The sequence below is a fragment of the Silurus aristotelis genome (genome assembly GCF_946808225.1).
Source record: "Silurus aristotelis genome assembly, chromosome: 7".
Classification (NCBI taxonomy): Eukaryota; Metazoa; Chordata; class Actinopteri; order Siluriformes; family Siluridae; genus Silurus; species Silurus aristotelis.
Window position 1 is genome coordinate 2,466,627 of NC_139580.1, and position 24,874 is coordinate 2,491,500.

At 43.1% G+C, this 24,874-nt stretch overlaps 2 protein-coding genes and 1 long non-coding RNA gene across 7 annotated transcripts in view; all 3 read left to right on the plus strand.

Annotated features, from left to right (window-relative positions):
- The first annotated feature begins 1,383 nt into the window (after window positions 1-1,383).
- Window positions 1,384-24,874, plus strand: part of LOC310728944 (uncharacterized protein) — a 53,404-nt gene continuing 29,913 nt past the window's right edge. For 2 of the 3 annotated variants that reach the window (XM_083546842.1, XM_083546841.1), the window contains exons 1-5: window positions 1,384-1,575; window positions 1,847-2,206; window positions 3,173-3,313; window positions 4,835-4,887; window positions 5,574-5,706. In XM_083546842.1, the coding sequence (XP_083402968.1) occupies window positions 1,536-1,575; window positions 1,847-2,206; window positions 3,173-3,313; window positions 4,835-4,887; window positions 5,574-5,702 (723 nt within the window). In that variant the 5' untranslated portion in view covers window positions 1,384-1,535 and the 3' untranslated portion in view covers window positions 5,703-5,706. Of the gene's footprint in view, window positions 1,576-1,846; window positions 2,207-3,172; window positions 3,314-4,834; window positions 4,888-5,573; window positions 5,811-24,874 lie in introns of those variants that run through there. The other variant, XM_083546840.1, reaches the window with a different exon arrangement.
- On the plus strand, window positions 20,469-22,106 carry LOC310729276. Of its 2 annotated transcripts, none has more exons than XR_014534529.1 (3): window positions 20,469-20,489; window positions 20,644-21,636; window positions 21,997-22,106. It is a non-coding gene; the product is annotated as an uncharacterized lncRNA (long non-coding RNA). The 2 variants fall into 2 exon arrangements; XR_014534530.1 differs by lacking the exon at window positions 21,997-22,106 and adding an exon at window positions 21,720-21,757.
- Window positions 22,543-24,874, plus strand: part of LOC310728957 (uncharacterized protein) — a 78,370-nt gene continuing 76,038 nt past the window's right edge. Inside the window, exon 1 of one of the 2 annotated variants that reach the window (XM_083546875.1) lies at window positions 22,543-22,662. The gene's annotated coding sequence lies outside the window, so the exon portion shown is untranslated. Of the gene's footprint in view, window positions 22,663-23,884; window positions 24,000-24,874 lie in introns of those variants that run through there. The other variant, XM_083546876.1, reaches the window with a different exon arrangement.

A 24,874-nucleotide genomic window follows, 5' to 3' on the forward strand; every position in this document is an offset into this window, starting at 1 on the left:
CTTCCTGAGAAGGCTGAGGAAAGCCCTAATTTAAGTATTAAGAAATTAAAGCTGGGCTAGAATCAGAAGCTCTAAATACGACTATGGAGCCTGAAATAGTAAATGGTCATCAGAGAACAGACAACACAAAACAGGTAAATTTGAAAAAATTTATTACACAAAATAAATGGCAGTTATTTACATTCCCTGCCTACCTAAGAAGGCTTTCTAAGTGCACAGCGCACAATAAACTCAAAATGAAAAAACTAAAATGAAGAAAGAGTCCATGGAAGTTGTTGATGTGTGTGTGTGTTTCGTAGAGTATGTTCTTTTCACTACCCGGGTAGGTTTACGGATGTTCTTATCTGTATCACAAATGAAGGCACAGGATGATGCTGGTTCCAAAGATGCCACGGCTGGCCACACAGATCCGTTCACTTCTGCGGTTGGCTCGCCACTGACCGCAAGGGTCAGATTCAGATGGTCTATCCCTTTCTAAAAAACAATCTGAGGTATCTTGAGAAGCTCACTGTCATGCGGCTTAACGCTCTCTTACACAGCTTTTATCCTAATGGATACACAATATTTTAATATATGGTACAAGATTTTTCTTTTAATTTCTGTCCTTTAAAAAATATTTTTCATACCAGTCCTCGTTTGCTTTCTAGCAACTTCTTTACCGGAAGAAAAGAGTAGAGAGTTGCACTCCAGTAACCTTAGGTGGGTTACACAGAGTATATAGTAGGTTTACTGGTCGGCACTATTTTGTATTATGTGTATAGTTCCACACTGTCTTGTGTTGTCTGTCTGTCTGTCTGTACTGTTTTTCGTCTGCACTGTTTGCACTCAGTTGCACTCGATGCACTTTATGTATCTTTATGTTGTGTGTTGTAGCTCTATGCTGTGGTTTAGTGTAGCACCAGGGTTCTGGAGGAACGTTGTCTCGTTTTTACTGTGTACCACTGTGTATAGTAGAAATGACAATAAAAGCCTCTTGACTTGACTTGACTTGATCTGTCAAGCAGGGTGGAGGCCCTGATGTATCCTGGTGTGTCATGTTGCTGAAAATGCTGATGCTTTGTTTAACATGTGTAACTTTTTTGTTTTAAAAAAAAATGTCAACTAGTAAATATTTTTAAAGTACTAATATTATAAATCATACGCACAATAAATATTTATTTAGTTTCACTATTTTTCTCCATGTTTCTCATTTACTGTAATTGCATATGTCATATCAGCCAATCATCCAGATTGCTTTCTCAATATCAGCATCGGGCATTAAAAATACAATTAATGTTGACCACTAGTGACACGTATATAACAGTTTTGAGTGGTTGGAGAATGTGGGTGTAAGCGAATTGTGTCAATTTGTGGATTGGACTGAACTGTGTGCTTTCTGAGAATTATGGACTTCTGACGTCAGCAGCTTATTGGACACTTCGAGACAAACAGGATGTAGGGGCTTGTGTCAAAAGTAGCTAACAGGAACTTAACACACGGTGGGAAAATAAAACAGACATGTTTGACTTAACTTGTTTCTAGACCTCCAGGGAGACATGGCCAAATGTAGTCTGTTCACACTACAGCTACTGTTTGGTGAGTTCTCATATAACGTATATACCAGATACAGTAGGTGTGAGCTATAAAGAACTGCTATTCTGTACAGAAAGAAGAGATTGAGTGCTATTTGAAAGAAGTTATTAATCCTGAGGAGGATACCTGACATTATGCAGGCATATGTCTGTTTTGGCAGAAATGAATTTGATAGTTTGTTAAGTGAAAGTTAACACTGAACTAAATTAGATGAGAAATGTAAATGATTATTAGGTTTGGACAATGATGATTAATCTTAATGTGTTCTTTTTAGGTTTATTTTGGCTCAGTCACCTTCAGGTTACTTTAACTGATCATGTATCTGTCCATCCTGGAGAGAACATCACCCTGCTCTGTAACATCACTGATTATCCTGAGATATTGTGGTATTCACTAAGAGCTGATGAGGTGAAGCTGCTGATATCTGTTGAACAAGGGAAGCTGAAGAAAAAATATTTGCTCAGTTATAATGTAAATATGAGTCACTATGATGTAACAGAAAGCAGCAGTTCAGTCAGTTTAGTGATTATTGGAGTTCGAGAGACGGATCTGGGGTTTTATTACTGTGGAGGACGAAACAAAACAAAACACATTCAGTTTGGGAAACCCATCAGACTGAACTTGAACATTACAGGTCAGTAACTAAACTTTATTCAGTCTGATTATTAATACTGTCTTACTGTCCTATTATATAATAATAATAATAATAATAATAATAATAATAATAATAATAAAAAAATATATATATATATATATATATATATATATATATATATATATATATATATATATATATATATATATATATATATATAATATAATAACTATATTATTAAATGTAATTAAAGTCTATCAACTGATCAATTTCCTTAAAAGTGTCACTGAACATCTATTAAAATCTTTAATAACTTTCAAACCAAAATAGTTTCAACACCTCACAGTGCACAAAAATGCGACTAGTACAGATGCATTTTTAGCAAAAAAAGTAAAAAAGAAAAACCTAGTTAATACATAATTTTTGCTCAGAATAATATATGCGAAGAATGTGCATATATGACAAGTATATATATATATAGTACAAAAATATCAGAGACTCTGGAACTATCCTGAAAAGTTATTTTTTTTTAATCCAACTTTTAGACAATGACATCTTGTCCTTCCTTAAGACTTTTGAAACATTTCAAAATGCTTATTTTATATATATATATATATATATATATATATATATATATATATATATATATATATATATATATATATATATATATATCTTAACAGACCAGATTAGCCATGTCTCTATTCATTTTAACATTCCAAACAAAGGGAGTTTACATGTACACCCTCATTAATAAGGGACATGATTAAAGGTTACATAAAATTTCATGAAATTCAGTGTACAAAATTTAAACAAAATAACGTTTGAAATGCCAGAAAACATTCCAGGGTTGATGAAAATGAAGGATTTTTATATGATCTTCTGCTTTGACCTCAATGCCAGGACCGGCCTATTCAGAGGTTCCAGTTTATTTTGAATTGTGGGGAACAGGGATTTCACTGCATTATAGTGGTGTATTTGTTACTCTGTATTTATGTATTTCAGGTGACCAAGAGACTCAATCGACTCTTAACTCGTCTGAGCCTTCAGCGGCAGGAGTAGAGTTTAGGATTACAGCGAGTGTGTGTGCAGCCTCTCTCTTAATAAACTTCATCTGCTTGTGTGTGTTCTGCTACAGGCTAAAAGGTGAACTTTTTTATCTTTAATTGGGCATCAGCAGTGTTGGGGAACGTTACTTTTAAAAGTAACGCATTACAATATTGAGTTTCTCCCCAAAAAAGTAACTAATTGCGTTACTTAGTTACTTTTTATGGAAAGTAATGCGTTATATTACTTTTGCGTTACTTTTGCGTTACTTTTTCTTACCTGATCTCTTTCAGGCCTTACAGGTGTAACAGGTGAGAAGTTCTTGTACTAGTGTTTAATGCAGTAATCCACGGGTGGCCAACCCGAGGCTCGTGAGCCGCATGCGGCGTTTTATGGCTGGTTTCATGCGGCTCTTACGTTCATATCGCAGTTTGTGTTTGTTTGTTTTTAATGTGACGAAATTTGACGAAAATACCGTATTGAACTCAAGCGAACACGCACATAAAAAAAACCAACACAAACAAAGTCTGTGTTTTCTGTCATTATGTTGGTGTGTGACATTTACAATAAATCTGGCTGAGCAGAGTGTGTGTGTGTGTGTGTGTGTGTGTGTGTGTGTGTGTGTGTGTGTGTGTGTGTGCGTGTGTGTGTGTGTGTGTGTGTGTGTGTGTGTGTGTGTGAGAGAGAGAGAGAGGAAGGGATGGGTGATGTTCATGTGTGCCCACGTGTATGATGTGGCTCGGGTTAGGGTTAATATCTGAAAATCTACTGAAAATCTATTTACTAAATATTAATGTACTGAAATCAAGCCTTTGTTGTTTAGCTTGAGGCGGGGTGCAGGTTTCATTCGGCTTTCTCTCTTCCACATCTGTAGTGCTGTGCTTTGCTTGCAGATGTTTTTTTTAATTTGAAGTGGTATTTTTTGCCGTTGACAAAATCTTTTCACCAACACATAATTTACACTTAACGATTATTCCCTTCTCCTTTTTCTCGACTATTTCAATATAATGTGAATACTTCCATCACAGTAAAGTAATGCTCTGGCCTGCCATCTCCGCTTCTGACCAGCTTCTGTTCCCGCTGCTCGCACGTAGAGGTGCGCGATTCTACGAGATTACGTTCATTTTAATGCAAAATAATTGAACTGAAAAGTAACTCGCATTACTTTTATAAAAAAGTAACTCAGATATTAATGTGTACATTTATAAAGTAACGGCTACTTTACTCGTTACTTCAGAAAAGTCATATTATTACGTAACGCACGTTACTTGTAACACGTTACCCCCAACACTGGGCCCCATTTAGGAATTAGCCCTAAAATAACTATTTATATTAATTCATGATGATTTGGAGTTTCACAATATAAAAATTATCTGCTAATTTAACCTTAAACGCTTAAGTCTTATTCAAAACAAAATGATGTGAATGATTTAGTGACAAAATACCTGTTATGCAGTGACTCAAAACCTTCCTTTAATGCAGAATTACCTGTGACGCTGCTACTGACTATAGCAAAGCTAACATCGAAATTGGAATTTCAAAAGTTTGACCTGTTATTATGCTTGAGTCTGTGTTTACTATCTGTGTACTATAATTTACAAGGTTTTTTTTCCCTTTCAGGAAAATCAGCATCACGCAGCAGTTTCAGCAAAACCTCAAATGCTTCTGAAAAGGTACTAGATATATATTCAATTCTTTAAACATTTTTAAAAGTATATTGTCCTCAGAAAAACTTTACAAATAAACAGCATTAACCTTAATCATTTTTGATGTGTTATTAATGAAATGGAAATAACTTGCGTATGCATGCAGTTTTGGGGCGTTGTTTTGAGAAACGATGAAAGTTAAACATTAGCTTCAAATCTCAATACAACCTTTTGGCGATTGTACGGTATGAAAATGCACCTGCTTACCGGATGTACGGTGAAGAGAGTTTTAATGCATTTTACTCAGTCTGGATTTCTCAATATGAACATTTGTAACTTTTAATTAAGTAATTAAGTTGAATATAAAGGTCATTTTTAATCAAGGAAAAAACTTTAATCAAGTAAAAAAGAACTTGTGATATAGCAACATGAAACCTGTTATGTCAATTCTGATTCGGAACTATGCAGGTTTATTACATTGGTTTCACTTGTTGATATATATATCTATAAATTATTTACAGAATTATGTTATAATCCCGTAGAGATCAACACTGTAAATAATTAAATTAATGGCACAGTTAATAAAGTGATGTTTGTGTTTAATGGTGTTATGAAGCTCCTCTCTCTCTCTCTCTCTCTCTCTCTCTCTCTCTCTCTCTCTCTCTCTCTCTCTCTCTCTCTCTCTCTCTCTCTCTCTCTCTCTCTATCACCAGGACGAAAGCATGCATTATGCCAGCATTCAACATGGAAGAAGTTCCAGAGCAGCAGCTAAGAAAAGCACAGGAACAGAATCGGACAGTGTGTTCTATGCAGCAGTCGCCTCACAGCCTCGGAGACACTGACTAGGTGCAAATGAGTGACTCTCCTCTTTATCTGTTTAATTTATGAACTACACTGTGGAAGTGTCCACATTAATCCTGATAGATTTTAAAATGCATATATTTCTTTATATGTCAATATATCTATATATTGTTTTGTTTTCCAAATTTTGTTTTCTTTGTCTGGCAAAAGCTAAGCTTTTAAATGAATGTCATGTACAACTTGAACACTTGACGGTTATGTATATGAAATAATACATAAATAAATACATTTAATAGATTAAAAACACTTTTGTTTATCATACATATATATATTCAATACACTACCTCGGATATACACTCACTCACTTCGGGCAGAAAAAAAACACTAATCATTGATGTTTATGTAAGATCTGTATGTATGTATGTATGTATGTATGTATGTATGTATGTATGTATGTATGTATGTATGTATGCATGCATGCAGTGGTTAAGGTTTTCAGGTACAAAACACCAGCCACATACTATCATTCTTTAACCAGCTAACATTCGTTAGGGAAAAAATGTTTAAGAGTTTAAGAATTAACGGCTCTTAGCTTCCAAAAACAACATTCTGCTTGGATTTCTTTGACAGGAAAACACATTCACTCACTACACAACAAACCAACCCACTTTTAAGACACATTTGTGATGAACTGAAGCCCAAACCTCCTTAACCATTTAGTTTGTAAAAATAAAAAAAAAATCATAAAGTCCCATAGCCATGCACCAATATTTGGTGAATATATATTCATATAGTGCATTTTGTTATACGCATCCTTAAATGTACTACATATATAATATTGACTTGAACTGAATAACTTATTTATTTATAATTTTATTTTTGGATACAGTCTTCTCTTGCTGCTGGGTCTCAGCTGCACTTATATTCAGGCACAATGCTGTTGTGGTTTAAAGAACCACGGCCAGCTTTTTTCCACTCCATCCTTTTTACAAGCCCTGCAACAAACTGAGTAGCAGAGCTGTGGTTAGTGGCCCAACGGGCAAAATGCTGAGTAATGGAAAATGTATCTAATGCATTTAACCACATAATGTATTTTTTAAGCACACACATGAAAACAGCACCAACACACTAAACACCTACATGCCTTGTGGTGTAAATAACCAGAAACTATTCACAGGAAATAGCCCCTATTAAATAAAAGCTCTGTTACAAAAAGATACATCTCTGGGGTCCAAGGTTCATACTTCCAAAGCTAAAGAGCTTTTTATTACTGCCATGTCTATATTTCAAAATGAACACGTTTTTTGGTTGGTTATTTATTGGGTTGGTTGGCAGGGGTGTAGCAATACCATTAAAAGGGTTACATTATAAAATCATTGGACTGACAATTTGCAAGATTCAGAAACAGGGAAATTCACACATTGTCTTCACGGAGGCAAAGAAAAAGTAATAATAATTATTAATATAAGCCATCAGTCAATCTTTTTTAATATGTCTATTCTAGCTTTGCACACCTACATTGGAGAATATTCGCCCATTGTTAATTATTGAATTGCTTAAATTCTGTGGTGAGTGGCAATAAACTGCTCTTTTCAAGTCCATTCACACAGGATTTAATTCAGGGCACTGACTTGGCCACTCAAATACATTCACCTTCATATCCCTAAGCCATTGCATTTGCTTTGGCATGTTAGAAGGTAAATGACCTTGGACTACCAGGATTGAAATGACTATTCAATCCTGGTAGTTTCTCTATTCAATACATTTTTCACAGTACTCAGAGGAACACCAGGTATTGATGGTATAGTTTGTTTAGGCAGGAACACACACATAAGCTTTTAAAATTTAGGTTTTTGACCTCTCATCCCTTTTTTAAATGGTGCTGAGTTTAAGCATAAGCAGGAAGAGGCATCCAGCACTGTTCACACTCTCTAATGTGTTTCACCACCCATGTGAATTAAAACCGCAGTATGTTGTGAATGCAAAACAGGAAAAGAACGAAACTGCACAGGTTGTGGCTGGAAACTGACATTTCTCAATAAACCCAAAGCACAGTGTCTGCATTAAAAACTTTAATGAAGTGCAGAGTTTCACTTGATCTATTGTGTGCTGCTAAACTTTCCACTCTAAATTACAATGATGCTCATCATATTAATATCCATTTCTAATGAAATTAGAATGAGTAAAATTTCTATATACACTGAAATTGGCTGTTAGGTTAGTGATGAGTATGGATGTCATTCTGCAAGTGCTGGCCCAGTTTTTTGTTTCTTTTTTCTGAATTTCCATGTTGCATCATTATTAATGCATTTTCTGTGACAAATGCTTCAAAATATTAGTTCTTCAACATTGAGCTCCTCAATGCTGACCTATGGTTTACACACACTGCAGTGGAGCTCCAGACTAAGTCACTTCGCTAATCACCCTCCATAACCAGCATTCAACTGGACAAAGTTCTCTGAACAACAAACATTGCAGGGTGAAAATGCAGATCTCCTACCAGTGAGAGACAAGAGTTGACAAGAGACCAGAATGTTATCTACCTTAGAAACCTTTAGGCTTCTACCATTAGGGGTCGCCACAGCGGATTATCCGTCTCCATAAATCTGCCTCTTTCAAACTAACTACCTGCATGTCTTCCTTTACACATCCATAAACCACATTCTTGGCTTTCCTTTTTTCCTCCTTCCTTGTGGCTCAATCCTCAGCATTCTCCTACCGAATACCCTATGTCCCTCCTCTGCACATGTCTCTTTCTTGATCCGCATATTTGATTTGGCACATGTTTTACGCTGGATGCCCTTCCTAATGCAACCCTCCCCATTTATCTGGGCTTGGGACCGGCACAAAGAGTGCACTGGCTTGTGCAACCCTAATGGCTGGGTTACTATATTCAATGGAACATAGAAAACAAATAATGAAACTGATGAAATGTACCACATTAAGGAAAAAATAAGATAATGTTGATCTCGATGGCTGCAGCATGGAACAGGGAAACAAAAGGTTGGGAAAGCAATGGTTACTGAAAAGAAGCAGCTGGAGGAATTTTGCAATTAATTAGGTAAATTGGCAACAGTTTAGTAACATGATTGGGTATAAATAGAGTATCTTAGAGAGACAGAGTCTCAAAAGTAAAATCTGTAAAAAGGAGAAAGGAGGGAAAGGAGAAGTGTAGAAGAGTGGAGGTTTGGGTTGGAATTTTAAATGTTGGTACTATGACTGGTAAAGGGAGAGAGGGAGCTGATTTGATGGAGAGGAGAAAAGGTAGATGTGTTGTGTGATCAGGAGACCAAGTGGAAAGGGAGTAAGGCCAGAACATTGGATGTGTTTAAACTGTTCCATCATGGTGTGGATAAAAAGAGAAATGGTTTAGTGTTGATTAGTAGAGGTATTGGGTAGGTATGGTATTAAGGAGAGTAATGTGGAAGGGCAGACCGAGGTAGACTTTGCTAAAAGGATGGAAATGGCAGTGGTGAACACTTATTTTTAAGAAAAAGGATGATCATAGGGTGATGTATAAGAGTGGAGGAAGGTGCACACAGGTGGACTATGTTCTATGTAGGAGATGGGGGTCTGTAAGATGGCTTTGGAGGTAAAAATGAAAGGCAATGAAAGTCAGTAGGAGTAAGACAGAGTACATGTGTGTGAATGAGAGTGAGGGCAGTGGAGGGGTGCAGTTGCAGGGAGATGAGGTGGAGAAGGTGGAGGAATTCAGGTACCTGGGGTCAACAGTGCAAAGTAATAGAGAGTGTGTTAGAGAAGTAAAGAAAAGTGTGCAGGCAGGGTGTAGTGGGTGGAGAATAGTGGCAGGAGTGATTTGTGATAGAAGGTTATTTGCTAAAGTAAATGGGAAAGGTGATAGGACTATGGTGAGACCTGTGATGTTGTATGGTTTAGAAACAGTAGCATTGAGTTAAGCATGGAGTTGGAGCTGGAGGTAGCAGAGCTGAAGATGTTGAGGTTGATGATGTTGAGGCTGGGGCTTCTTTAGGACAGGAACAATGGTGGACTGTTTGAAGCATGAGGGGACAACAGACTGTTCCAGTGAGAGGTTGAATATCTCAGTGAACACCGGTGCTAGTTGGTCAGCGCAGGCTTTCAAAACCCGACCTGCTATCTGGTCCGTAAAAGATGTTTAGCTAGGGAAGCGTCCGCATTCCCCATTCTGGAAGATGGTGTTTTATAGTCTGTGATGTTTCTTAGTAACTGCCACAGGCTCCGAGAGTCACCATGTTCAAACTGTAACTCTAGTTTCCTCCCCTAGCGCAGCTTTGCTTCCTTCACCACTCTGCGCAAACTAAGATGCAGCCTTGTACTTGTTTATGTCCCCAGTGTCGAGCCCCGTGTTCTAGGCAGCGCAACGGGATCTCAGAGCATTGCGGATGGTTTTATCCACCCACGGCTTCTTGTTGGGAAACGTTCTGAGGGTGTTTTTTTGTACCGTATCATCCGCCAGTTTCACAATGAGTCCCACAATTGCTTCCACAAACATGTTGACGTCATCAGAGCTGCGCCTTAACATGTCCCAGTCTGCGTCATCTAACTCGGCCTGCAGAGCGGCCACCGATTGGTCAGTCCAGTGCACGGCCTCCCTCTGAACCGGAGCTTCCTGTTTCAGCCTTTGTTTGTATACAGGCATGAGGAAGATGGTGGCATTGTCCGATTTCCCAAACGATGGATGTGATTGTGCCTTGTAGCTGTTTTTAAATGGTGTGTAGCAGTGGTCCAGTGTCCTTTCGCGCCTGGTGGAGCAGGTGATGTGGTTGAGGTTAGCACTGTTAAAGTCTCCCACCACAATAAGCACAGTGTCCCGATGCTGTGTTTGGTGTAGCGTTAGTGTCTCATGTAATTCCCATACTGCATTGTAAATGTCCGCTTGTGGAATATAAACGGCACTGACTATGACCCGGCTAGATAGAAGGGCCGGCATCTGATGGTCAGTAGTTCCAGATTTGGTGTGCAGGAGCGTGAAAGAATAGCAATGCTCTTGCCGTCACACCAGTGGTTGTTCACCATCAGACACACTCCACCTCCCCTTGACTTCCCCGAATCTAGTGTTCTGTCATGCGGTGAACCGAGAAGAACTCGGCCGGTTGGATTGCGTGGCCTGGTACAACTGGGTTTAGCCATGTCTAGGTGAGGCAGAGAGGGTTGCAGTCCCTCTGGAACTTGACTAGGTAAGGGAGTGTGGTGTGCTCAGCCTGTTTCTGACGCCGGCTCGTTTCCCTTACGGTCGCCAGTCCTTTGTTCTTCCTCAGGATCTCGCTCGGCCAGCATGGGTCCGGGTTTAAAAATGGCGAAAAGTGAATAGATTGTACACCAATAGATATAGGAATGGCTCTGTCATATCTAATGATGACCATCTTGTATAAATAGAATGGTATCTATGAAAATAAATATATAAAATAAACAAAAAAAGACAAAGCATAGCCAGAGCTGTCGCGTGATGGCAGCCAACCTCACTGGCGCCATCTTGGGACAAATATTCAACATTCACAAACAATTGTCTCTTTCTTTCATCCTTTAAACCATATATCTTTTGCATGTAGTCTATCTCGAACATTGAACAATCCCTCATCTATGTTCTTTCCTGCATGAACACAGTTATATCTAGTAGTAGTTTACTCAGATTATGTACATATATACAATTACATATATAACTCATTTAAAACATTTTAAACATTTGTGGCACTTCTATCACATTCAGTTTCCCATAAATTAACAATGTATAGTATTAACAACTGTACGGGCAGCCATTACCGACCTCTCTGCACGAGCTGATCACGATGACCAGTAAAGGCGCCAAGCGTGAGTCCAGAGTGAGTCTTAAATGAAGCATTTAACTTAACCTTTTTAACTTTTCAACATAAACAGTCACTTACCTAAGTTTTACAAAATAATATGTAAAACTGAGGTAAATGACTGTTTATGTTGAAAAGCGGATCTAACTATGCATCGTGATTAAACAGATGTTATAACATCGATGCAGTTTTCCCAAATGTTCAGGTTATTTAACTGTGAATACAGGAAACAAACAAAAGAGAGGAGAATCGCATGTATTCTCTGCCAGCTCCTCTGTATTAATGAGCGATAGCTGCAGATGTAGTCCGTATACGCGACCTTCCCGTACCAAAATAAGAGACTCTGTTTGTGTGTACATTTTCTGTGGGCACCACATATACATACATTCAGCATTGATGGAGCCTTTCCAAATGTGCAAGCTGCCCATTCCAGAGGCACTAATGCACTCCCATACAATCAGAGATGTGGCTTTTTGAACTGACCACTGATAACAAACCGGATGGTCCCTCTCCTCTTTTGTCTGGAGGACCTGGTGTTCATGGTTTCTTCCCAACCTTCCCATAAATGTGTGCATTTGTAGGTTGCTGGCCTTTACATGGTTTAAAGCCTACTGTCTTGTTATTTTCTTTGAAAGCATGTCTGAAAGAGCCTACAGGTAGGATAAACTTAAGCTAAATGCTGTAGTAGTAGTTTGTTTCCGGGTGCCACTTACCTTATGCAAGTCGCTGACCCTGGTACCCGCAAAAGAGCTCCACACCATCATGCTTTCTCTGCCTCATTTTACATATTTTATAGCTTACAAAAACCCTGTGATAAAGAGTAACTTAAGGGTTCAAATTTAGATATACGTATATTTCCTTTGAAGTCTTTAGTTGTCCACTAATGGTGCTTCATGGCCCAGGCAAGCCCCTTTTTCTAATTTTGCTATTATAACGATGCCTTTTTCTACTGCAACTTGTCTAACCTGCAGCTCAAGTCTTGATACTGAGACTTGCTTAGATCTACCAATGTTAAGCTGGCTTGAAGTTGTTGTCCTGTGTGCCACCTATCATGGAAGTTAAGTCAAGTCAAGTTTATTTATATAACGCTTTTCACAACAGACATTGTCTCAAAGCAGCTTTACAGAAATCAACAGTCAAGGTGAATGGCGTGTGTTTATCCCTGATGAGCAGCCATGGCGACTGTGGCAAGGAAAAACTCCCTTAGATGTTATGAGGAAGAAACCTTGAGAGAAACCAGACTCAAAAGGGGAACCCATCCTCATTTGGGTGACATCAAGAGTTTGATCATAAATCTTTCAACAATACAGAACACTGGAGAGTGAGAATTAACATGAGTACTGGAGTATAAGAATATAAGTAAATGTTCTTTCTACAATCTTTGGTATAAAAGTAGGAGCTACTGAGCTCAACATTAGTGATCATCATAGATCCAGCATCAGCTTCTCCATGCCAGAGCCTTTAAACACTCCAGGAGGTCCAATGTCAAAACTCCACACATGTAGTGGGATCCAATTGGCACTGGTACGTCTCTAGATGGTTCAGGATGTTTGCGAGTTCAGCATCTACTTCTTTAAAGTCCATAATCTTCACGAGGCGGGACGTGACTGGAGCTGGCCAAACCTCAGGAAGCCTTGGTAATGAAAGAGAAAGAGAAGCAGTGGAGAGCAATTAGCGTAGCTGCTGTTCATGATATTAACAGCACAAGTTGATAATGTGCATGTGATCAGATGTTCTGGAGCACAAGGTTATGATGTGAGGCTTTGCTAAAAAGATATGTTTTTAATCTGCACTTAAACTAGGTGAGTGTGTCTGAACCCCGAACACTGTCAGGAAGACTATTCCAGAGTTTGGGAGCTAAATGTGAAAATGCTCTACCGCCTTTAGTGGACTTTGCTATTCTAGGAACTGCTAGAAGCCCAGAGTTTTGAGATCTAAGGGAGCGTGGCGGATTGTATCGTGTTAAAAGACTGGAGAGATATGTCACGGGGTGACAAATAAGTGGAACTGTTCCTCCCCATTCTTGTTTTTGGTGGGAGCGAGTTTAATGTAACACCAGAACAGTTCCGGGTTTTTTCCGTGTAAACAGGCTGACGGAGCTTGCTAATGAGGGAATGAGTGGCAGCTGGGCAATGAGCAGAGATTGGGCCACACGGGGTATGGATTTGTGAGGGGGATTATAAAAGGATCCGGTTGATGTGCAGCAGGAGAAGAAACTTTGGAGCGAAATCTTTGGGGTTGATGCAGACTGGAGGAAATCTTTGGGGTTGATGCAGACTGGAGGAAATCTTTGGGGTTGATGCAGACTGGAGGAAATCTTTGGGGTTGATGCAGACTGGAGGAAATCTTTGGTTGTTGATCCTGTCGAGCAGTACACGAGAGGGCAGATCGTTAACGGACAGGAAAGACTGTATGCAGAGAAGGAAGAGCTGGAGAGCAGTGGTATGATTGAACTGCGTTATCTCATCGAACAGATAAGTGTTGTCTGCCAGTCCTATAAGGAAGTAAATGCCTGTAGTGCCCGCTACCTGCTATAATGTGGTGAAGCCGCCCCGGCGTTCAGTGAGTTCTGTTGTGAAGCCTTTCAATGTCAGTTGTGTTCCCATAGTCAACCACCTACACAGCTTGGATGTACAGTTTGTCAGTTGAGCGGAGAGAGTCGGCCGGGACCACGAGAGGAGACCCTATTCACTGTGAGTTGATGTGAGTTGCAGTGCCTAATGTGAAGTGAACACGTGTGATCATTTGAAGTGACTGAATTGTGCACTGGTGTGGAAACTGTAATTTTGTGTCTGCCCGTTCTCCAGTTGGCTACTTGTGGGCTCTGAAGGTCAAACTGAAATTAAGAAGATCTAGTTATTGATTGTCAAATCCTGTACTCATCACTGTTGTTCTGTGAACCTAGAGAAACTGTCCTTCGCCATTGAATGTTGCTACTACTGCCCTGTGGAAAGAAGACCCAGTTGTTGACCGTCAAATCCTGTACTCACCACGGTTGTCCTGTGAATGTAGAGAAATTGTTCTCTGCCAAGGGAGGCGGCCATCACTGTTCTGTGAGGAAGTTACTGTCCGCCGCTGTATTTCAACGGTCGTCGGCTTGCGGAAGGGGAGTGGCCCCCAGCTAGCAGGTGCGTCCCGTGGAGGGAACGAGAGAGTTTCCCGGTTGCCATCTACGACGGACTATTGTATTGCGTCAGATGAGCCCCTGCCCGATCCTTCCCCCCTATCCCAAAAAGAGGTGACACTCAAATGATTGATGCTGTCCTGTGAGAAGAGTAACCCTTTCCCTTGTTGTCAATTTCCTACCAGTGCCTGCCGTAACCCGTATCTCCGGTTGAAGAGGAGCCGCTGTGCGGATCCTCACCTGTGTCTGCTCCATTACTCATCTTTGCCCGAAGAGGAGTTGCTGTGCAAATCCTTATCGGTGCTTGTTCCATTACTTACTTCTGGCCGAAGAGGAACTGTTGTCTGAACCCTTACCAGTGTCTGCTCCATCGTTTGCTTCTGTCCGTCTGAAGAGGGATCGTTGTGCGAACTTCCCACGCCACCCAGTAAAAGAGAGAGGAGGATCAGTCGGTGGATTTTAGTTTGAGATTTTATTTTTTTTAACTAAATAAAATACAAGTTTTTGATATTAATTACCTTGTCTGGTCTGTTGGTGTCTCTGGGTAACTCCTCGAGGTGGTACGTTGTGAAGGGGAGGGAAGGCCACCCCGGCCTGTGACAGATTTGGCGTAGTCGGCAGGACTCCACCTCGAGTTGAGCGACCAGAGATCCCTTATGGCAGACGAAGAATTGCCTGCGGCCCGGCCCCAAGTTATGCCCATCTTTATGGGAGCCCCTTGGGCCCAACAAAATGGAGGACCTGGGTCGGAATTGAGCTTATCGGAGTGGAAGGCTCAGGTTGAGTATCTGGCGGGACTCCAGGGATTGAGTGCCCCACAGAGGTTACAGTTCGTTTTGAATTCACTTGAAGGAGAAGCCAGGAGAGAAGTGCAGGCCGCACCAGAAGCGACTCGAGCTACGGCCCAAGCTGTGTATAACTTCTTGACCGGGCAGTATGGTGATGCCACTCCAGTGGCGGTCCTCCGGACTCAGTTCTTTAACTGCAAACAAGGACCCAAGCAAACCTTACAGGCCTTTGCTCTACAATTGCGGGAGCAGTTTACTAGGCTGAAAGAGAGGCGTGACCATGGCCTAGGTGGTGAAGAGACCTTGTTGCGAGACCAATTTCTCCTGGGTCTCCGGGAGGGCCCCGTCCGTCAGAGCTTGCGTGTACAGCTCCGCCGAGATCCTGAGTTGACATTCGAGGATTTGCGAAGGGAGGCCCTGGCTTTGGAGATGGATCATGCGGAGACGGCGGACCCCTCCGTTTGTATGGCCGCCAGTCGAACGATCGATTCCACTCTTCCTGGGCCGTCCGATTGGAAGCAGGCCCTACGTGCAGAACTCATGAAGGAGGTGCGGGAACAAATGACCGAGTTGTCCAAGATCCGCTGCCCTTGCTTCGAGAGCGTTCTTACTCGGACGGGAGTCGAGACCCAGGAAGGCGTCCAATTCGGTCTGCTGGCCCGAGATTCCAATGGGACGCGCAGGGTCGCCCGATTTGTAATGGCTGTGGAGAGCCGGGACACTATAGTCGCCAGTGCGGTTCTCGCCGGGGTTCGCAGGGGTATTTTTAGAGTTACCGGCCACTGTGGGTCAAGTGGTCGGGACCCCTTTGATTGACCCTTTTTTGTCCACTGTCCCTAGAGACCACCTAGTTGGACGCTGCCCCACTGTGGAGATTCAGGTGAACGGTGTCAAGGTCCGATGTCTAGTGGATACCGGGTCCCAAGTTACTCTATTCTCCGAGAGTTTGTCTAAAGAACTGTTCAATGCTCGATGTTTACAGGAGGCGGAGGCCCCTTGGCTCACCTTGCGAGGAGCAAACGGTCTAGACATTCCTTATGTTGGATACCTGGTCACGGACTTGGAGATTCATGGGATTACGGTACCACAGAAAGGAGTTGTGGTCGTCCGGGACCCTTGTTTGGGGACGCATCGAGCCCTTTTGGGCATTAATGTCATTTCAGAGTGTTGGGAGGAACTGTTCCAAACCAGGCCTATTCGAACTGCCCCGCCAGCCGAGAAACGTGAGTGGGAACGTATTGTTGCAGATTGTCGCCGGGTTCATACGGCCAGTTCCCAAGAAGATCGTGAAGGCACAGGCCGGGTTACTTGTCGATATGCTCTTTCTGTCCCGGCCCGGAGTGAGGCTGTGATTTGGGTTTGGTTGCCCGCTCGGACGTTTGGACCAGAAGATTGGGTGCTCGTGGAGCCCCAGTTGGATTGTCAAGTGGTGGAGGTGGCTCGAGGTTTGGCCGCTGTTCGGCGGGGCCGAGTCGTCGTGAGGATACGGAATGTACATCCTTATCCGGTTAACTTGTATCGCCATCAACGATTGGCCCGAGTGACCTCGGTGGGCCCCCAGCAAGTGAGGGATGGTGGAGGAGTTAACTTCTGTCAAGTGAGCTCTACAGTGGTCGAGGTGGCCCTGACGCGAGTGGATCAGCCCATGGACTCCTCGAGGGAGGGTATGCCGGCCCATCTTTTAGGGGAATCCCTGCGGGGAGAGGGGCTGGAAGAGAGGCAGACGCAACAGCTTCAGGCATTCTTGGCGAAGTGGCAGCACCTATTCTCTACACACGATGAAGACTATGGCCGTACTGACGCTGTGAAACATCAGATTCCTACTGGTGCTGCTACACCAAGCAGAGAAAGATATCGCCTGGTGCCACCGACTCTTTACTCCGAGGTTCGTACCCTGTTGCGGGGGATGCTGGAGAAGGGGATCATTCGTGAGAGCAGCAGCCCTTGGGCGGCCCCTATCGTCTTGGTACGAAAGAAGACCGGAGCTTGGAGGTTCTGTGTAGATTACCGTAGACTGAACCAAGTGACCAAGAAGGATGCCTTTTTACTGCCGCGGATCGAGGATTCTCTCACCAGCCTGACTCAAGCCGCCTGGTATTCCACCTTAGATCTGGCCAGCGGGTATTGGCAGGTGCAGGTGGAGGAGGGAGATAGAGAAAAGACCGCGTTTACAACTCCCTTTGGGCTTTTTGAGTGGGACCGGATGCCCTTTGGCCTTTGCAACGCCCCAGCCACTTTCCAACGACTGATGCAGCGGTGTCTGGGTGGCCAGCTGGTGGACACTACGTTAGTATACTCAGACGATGTCATTGTTTACTCCCCGGACTTTGAATCCTATCTCCAACATTTAGAACAGGTGTTCCAGGCGATGGAGAAGTACGGACTGAAGCTACAGCCGGACAAATGCCAACTGTTTCGCAAGGAAGTGAAATTTCTGGGCCACTGCGTGGGTGCCTCTGGATTCTCTGTGGACCCCGAAAAAGTATCAGCTGTCCAAGGATGGAGTGCGCCTAAGTGAGATCCTTCCTGTGCTTTGTAGGGTATTATCGGCGATTTATTAAAGACTTCTCCAAGATCGCCAAACCGTTAAATCAGCTTCTGGCGGGTTCAGGCCGTCCCCGCGGTCGTGGGTCCCCTCCTGTTGCTTGGGATTCCACATGTGACGTGGCCTTTCAGAGGCTCAAGCAGGAGCTATTACAGGCTCCGATCTTGGCATATGCAGACTTTACCCAGCCTTTTGTTCTGTACACCGATGCTAGTAACCTTGGCCTGGGAGCAGTATTGGCCCAGCGGCAACAGGGAGTGAAGCGGGTCATCGCCTACGCAAGCCGAAGTCTTCACCCCGCCGAACGAAATGATTCCAATTACAGTTCATTTAAACTTGAGTTGTTGGCTATGAAGTGGGCCATGAGCGAGAAATTTAAGGATTACCTGTGGGGAGCCAAGGTACTCGTAATAACTGATAACAACCCTTTGGTCCACTTACGAACAGCTAAGTTGGGGGCAGTGGAACAACGGTGGGTAGCGCAACTGGCTAATTATGACTACCAACTCCAGTATCGACCGGGCCGGGAGCACATTAATGCTGATGTGTTGTCTAGACTCCCTGAAGCCGAAAGTTGTCCGTTGGAGCCGCTGGAGGAGTGTGAAGAGGGGCTTATGGTGGGATGTGTGGAAGCACCTGGGCTCCAGCAAGAGACAGTCCCCGTTAGTTGGGGCTGGGATCCGCAGCGGTGGAAGGAAAGGCAGGAGGGAGATGCTGAGTTGATAAAGATACGGTCCTGGCTGACGCAGGGGTTATGGCCGGAGGTGGTGGAGCGTCGAGCCCAGACATGGGTAGTGAAGAAACTCCTTGGGCAGTGGGAGAGGCTCTATCTGAGAGAGGGGGTGGTTTGCCGATCCATCCGAGACCCCGTGCTGGGTGAAACTGTAGGCCAGGTGGTGGTACCTGAAGGGCAGGTTCAAGCCCTTTTACGGGCTTACCATACCCAGTTAGGACATCAAGGGAAAGAGAGGACAGTGTCTTTGTTGTGGAGAAATTTCTATTGGCCAGGGATGGAGGCGTCTGTGAACTTGTTCATCCAGAAATGCCCACGCTGCACGCTCTTCAAGACGAGGAAAGGGGTGCGAGCCCCATTGGTCCCCATACGAGCCAGGGCCCCTTTGCACATTGTGGCCATGGAATACTTGACGTTGGGTCGACCGATGGATCGCTTCCAGAACATTCTAGTGGTAACTGACCTGTTCACAAAATATGCTTGGGCCATTCCTACCTTAGACCAGACTGCCACCACTACTGCAAATGCCCTGTGGAAGATCTTATTCCAGCCGTTTGGGTGTCCAGAGACTCTTCACTCGGATCAAGGGCCAAACTTCGAATCTAAGGTTGTACGGGAGTTGTGCTAGCTCTATGGGTGTAAAAAGACGCATACCACGCCATATCACCCCCAGGGAAACGGAGGGTGTGAGCGGTTCAACCAGACGTTGCTGGGCCTATTGGTGACGTTGGATACGGATCGTCAGAGTAATTGGGTCGATAGTCTTCCCGCGCTGGTACAGGCCTATAACAATAGTGTGCACAGCACCACTGGTTATGCTCCAGCGTACCTGATGTTTGGGAGACATGTGCGTCTCCCCACAGATCTCCTACTTGGAACGGCTGGGGTTGGAGAAGATCTGAGTCTGACGGATTGGGTAGGCAGACATCATCAGCGACTCCACTCGGCGTACGAACGGGTCACTGATCGAATCAACATAGCCTCTGCTAAGAACAAGCGGCTGTATGACCGGATGGCCCGAGAGGCTCCGTTATTGCCCGGGGAGAGAGTTTTGGTACGGGACAATCGACGCCAAGGAAAGGGCAAACTGAGTGATCGGTGGGAGGCCCTGCCTTATGTGGTACAAAGTCAACAACGTCCCGACCAGCCGGTTTATACCATCCGCCCTGAGGGAAAGTCAGGCCAGGAGCGGGTGATACATCGAAATTTAATCCGCCCCTGTCCGAACTATACAAAGCCTATGGTAGAAGCTCCGACTGTCCCGGTGGCACCTAGGCCACCCTTAGTAGGTTGGGCAGTGGTTCCAAGGGGCCTGAACGTCGAACCAAGAGGGGAAGACCCCACCTCGCCACCAAGATGTTCCCAACGGGACAACAGAGGGCAGCCCCCTGTGAGATATGGAGACTGGGTCCCTGGGCCTCGTTCTAGGGACTAGAACGGATTGGTGGGGGAGGATGTCACGGGGTGACGAATAAGCGGAACTGTTCCTCTTCATTCTTGTTTCCGGTGGGAGCGAGTTTAATGTAACACCAGAACAGTTCCGGGTTTTTTCCGTGTAAACAGGCTGACGGAGCTTGCTAATGAGGGAATGAGTGGCAGCTGGGCAATGAGCAGAGGTTGGGCCACGAGGGATATGGGTTTGTGAGGGGGATTATAAAAGGATCCGGTTGATGTGCAGGAGAGGAAGAAACTTTGGAGCGAAATATTTTCGGTTGATGCAGACTGGAGGAAATCTTTGGTTGTTGATCTGTTGATCCCGTCGAGCAGTACACGAGAGGGCAGATCGTTAACGGACAGGAAAGACTGTATGCAGAGGAGGAAGAGCTGGAGAGCAGTGGTATGATTGAACTGCGTTATCTCTAATCGAACAGATAAGTGTTGTCTGCCAGTCCTATTAGGAAGTAAATGCCTGTAGTGCCCGCTACCTGCTATGATGTGGTGAAGCCGCCCCGGCGTTCAGTGAGTTCTGTTGTGAAGCCTTTCAATGTCAGTTGTGTTCCCATAGTCAACCACCTACACAGCTTGGATGTACAGTTTGTCAGTTGAGCGGAGAGAGTCGGCCGGGACCACGAGAGGAGACCCTATTCACTGTGAGTTGATGTGAGTTGCAGTGCCTAATGTGAAGTGAACACGTGTGATCATTTGAAGTGACTGAATTGTGCACTGGTGTGGAAACTGTAATTTTGTGTCTGCCTGTTCTCCAGTTGGCTACTTGTGGGCTCTGAAGGTCAAACTGAAATTAATTAACTGCTGTGTGTTGAGCATATGCTGTACAGGAATGCAGCTCTATTCTGTCTGAGTTGAAGAGGATTTATGAGAGATCTATGCATTGCTGTTCTGTGGTAAGAAGACCCAGTTGTTGACTGTCGAATCCGGTACTCACCACTGTTGTTCTGTGAACCTAGAGAAACTGTCCTTCGCCATTGAATGTTGCTACTACTGCCCTGTGGAAAGAAGACCCAGTTGTTGACCGTTGAAACCTGTACTCACCACTGTGGTTCTGTGAACATAGAGAAACTGCCCTCTGCCATTGAATGCTGCCATCACTGCTCTGTGGTAAGAAGATCTAGTTATTGATTGTCAAATCCTGTACTCACCACTGTTGTTCTGTGAACCTAGAGAAACTGTCCTTCGCCATTGAATGTTGCTACTACTGCCCTGTGGAAAGAAGACCCAGTTGTTGACCGTCGAAACCTGTACTCACCACTGTGGTTCTGTGAACATAGAGAAACTGCCCTCTGCCATTGAATGCTGCCATCACTGCTCTGTGGTAAGAAGATCTAGTTATTGATTGTCAAATCCTGTACTCACCACTGTTGTTCTGTGAACCTAGAGAAACTGTCCTTCGCCATTGAATGTTGCTACTACTGCCCTGTGGAAAGAAGACCCAGTTGTTGACCGTTGAAACCCGTACTCATCACTGTGGTTCTGTGAACATAGAGAGATTGCCCTCTGCTATTGCATGCTGCCATCACTGCCCTGTGGTAAGAAGACCCAGTTGTTGACCGTCAAATCCTGTACTCACCACGGTTGTCCTGTGAATGTAGAGAAATTGTTCTCTGCCAAGGGAGGCGGCCATCACTGTTCTGTGAGGAAGTTACTGTCCGCCGCTGTATTTCAACGGTCGTCGGCTTGCGGAAGGGGAGTGGCCCCCAGCTAGCAGGTGCGTCCCGTGGAGGGAACGAGAGAGTTTCCCGGTTGCTATCTATGACGGACTATTGTATTGCGTCAGATGACCCCCTGCCCGATCCTTCCCCCCTATCCCAAAAAGAGGTGACACTCAAATGATTGATGCTGTCCTGTGAGAAGAGTAACCCTTTCCCTTGTTGTCAATTTCCTACCAGTGCCTGCCGCAACCCGTATCTCCGGTTGAAGAGGAGCCGCTGTGCGGATCCTCACCTGTGTCTGCTCCATTACTCATCTTTGGCCGAAGAGGAGTTGCTGTGCGAATCCTTATCGGTGCTTGTTCCATTACTTACTTCCGGCCGAAGAGGAACTGTTGTCTGAACCCTTACCAGTGTCTGCTCCATTGTTTGCTTCTGTCCGTCTGAAGAGGGATCGTTGTGCGAACTTCCCACGCCACCCAGTAAAAGAGAGAGGAGGATCAGTCGGTGGATTTTAGTTTGAGATTGGACTTATTTTAACTAAATAAAATACAAGTTTTTGATATTAATTACCTTGTCTGGTCTGTTGGTGTCTCTGGGTAACTCTTCGAGGTGGTACGTTGTGAAGGGGAGGGAAGGCCACCCCGGCCTCTGACAAGTGTAGTGTGTGTATATGTAGTGTACAAACCCGAATAGTGTGTGTGTGTGTGTGTGTGTGTGTGTGTGTGTGTGTGTGTGTGTGTGTGTGTGTGTGTGTGTGTGTGTGTGTGTGTGTGTGTGTACTGTGTGTGTCCAGTGCACTGCAGTGAAACACTGCCTCCACACCCCGAATCCCGCAGGCTGTATAAAGACTTGTTTTTAGGCAGTGACGTCAGCATTCATCCTGATTATCCACCGTCAGAGTCGGTAAGAGAACAGGTTTATTATTACACTCTTATCCAAGGGCAAACTGGGGTTTTTATATTTTAAACAAATAAATAACAGAAAAAATAACATTTTAAAGAACTAACAGATTATTGAAAGTGATCTAAAAGCGGTTCAGTTTTATAATAATGAACTTCCCGGTTTCGGGGTGTTTTCATGTGTTGAGAATACTGACAAGGTGTTTTATAATTTCAGCCAAATATTTACATTACATTTTTTATACATTTATAAAATAATAAATTTTTATATAGAATAAAAACTGTTTCTGATATCACGTGTGTTGTTTTAGTGTTACAGTGTAAAGCAGATACAGATCAATCATTTTAGATAAAAAATAATCCAGTATAAAGTATGAACCATGTTATAGATGTTTTTAAAGTTGATCAGTATTGAAGGTTCTGGGGAGTGACTTTACAGTCAAAGCTGTTTGTTTTCACAAAGCCTGAATCCTGTTTTTACTGAATCCTGACAAGTATTAAGAAAAATACTGATTAACATCAACTACAGATAACAAATTCTGTACAAACTCTTTACTCTCACAAATAAGAAAAGAGGAATTTAGGGTCACTTTAGAAATTTCTAATTTTACCATAAAAGGAGAAATTTCACAAGTGAAACTTTTTAAAACATTTTTACAGTAATGTGTCTCAGCTGCCAGAAAGAGTGTGTGTCCTGACTATTATTATTTTTTCATTATACCCTGATAACCAATACATATTAAATCCACCATAAAAGCACTTGATAGTTAATAATTTCTATGTTTTAAATTGGAATCATTTGTAGAATCTTTAAAACGGTAAAACAGCAGGTTTTGAGGTGAGTCACATTACTGTACAATAATACACAATAGCTGCATGATTTAAAACCTTTTTAAAACTCACTTTTCCCAAATAATAGAATATTAATACATTTTCAGTCCCCACCTAAAGCTACAGCTGATTGTCTTTTATTGGTCTAAACATGCAAACACATCGAGAGCTTGAGAAGAGACTGGAGCAAAATGGAACACTTAACTGAGGGCTTCCAGTGAAGTGTAGCCAGGAGTATGGACGCCTTGGAGGAAGGCATGACTGCCTTGTCAGTGCTCGGGAGAGGAGCGCCCCCCCCAAAAAATGACCCAGGTAGAGCAACACCCCCAGTGTAACTCAAGAAGTGAGCGGCACCCCCAGTGAGGAACAACGGCTCAGCGATTCCCCCCAGTTAGGCTTGGAGACAGGGGATTTGGTAGGCTGCAGGGACAGCCAAACTGGAACCCAGTTTGCAAAAATCAGGATAGCCTGCCCATAAGGTACTCTGGCGCCCCCCCGACGTCCATTGAGGTAGGTTTTTTAAGGTCCGAACTTCTGTCACAGATAGACCAGGCATCAGAAACCGAGAGTAAAATTAAATGACTTTTATTGGTCTAAACATGACTTTTATTGGTCTAAACATGGAAAGCACAGGGATTAAAAGAGGTAGGAAGTCTGGGTGCTCTATGGTCGTAACTAGTAGATCGGACTCTGAGTGAAGGGGCATAGGGACCTTATAAAGGGGACGGGTAATGGAGGACAGGTGTAGATGATTAGTAGCAGGAAGAGGCTGAGTGAAAGTTTGAGCCTTAGATGGGAGGCATGTCTGGTGGTTCTTTGACAATTACTTAGTGTATTAATTTTTTATTTAATTTATTTAAAAAAAACATAAACCCTCTACATCCACATAATACTTAATTTAATATACTATTTATTAAAGCTTATATGCAGCCAATGTGGATGATTTTTGTTTTCTATCTTTAAATATATGGAGTTTGGTAACTGTTCATGCGGTTTAGCTCAGTGGTTAAGGTATTATTTTGTATTATTGGGGGAGTGAAAACAAAATGTAGAACACACAATTTCAAAAACCAAGCAACAACTGACACATGGGAAAATTAATACATGCAGACACAAAGGTCTCAATAATTAGATTTAACAAGAACAGAGGGGGAAAAACAACATGAGAGAAAATGGTGAGATCTGGTAGAAAATGCAGAAAAAGTAATTTTATGTCATGACAGGACGTTGAATCCTGATAGTCTGAGCTAAAGTTACCAGCAGATCCAATTAGCATAGATTTGGCAACACAGACTACATGAGCCAAATTATTTAATAAAATCTGTTCATTTTATTCAGTGTTTTATCTGTTAATTTAAGATATTCAGTTTGATAATAACAATAAA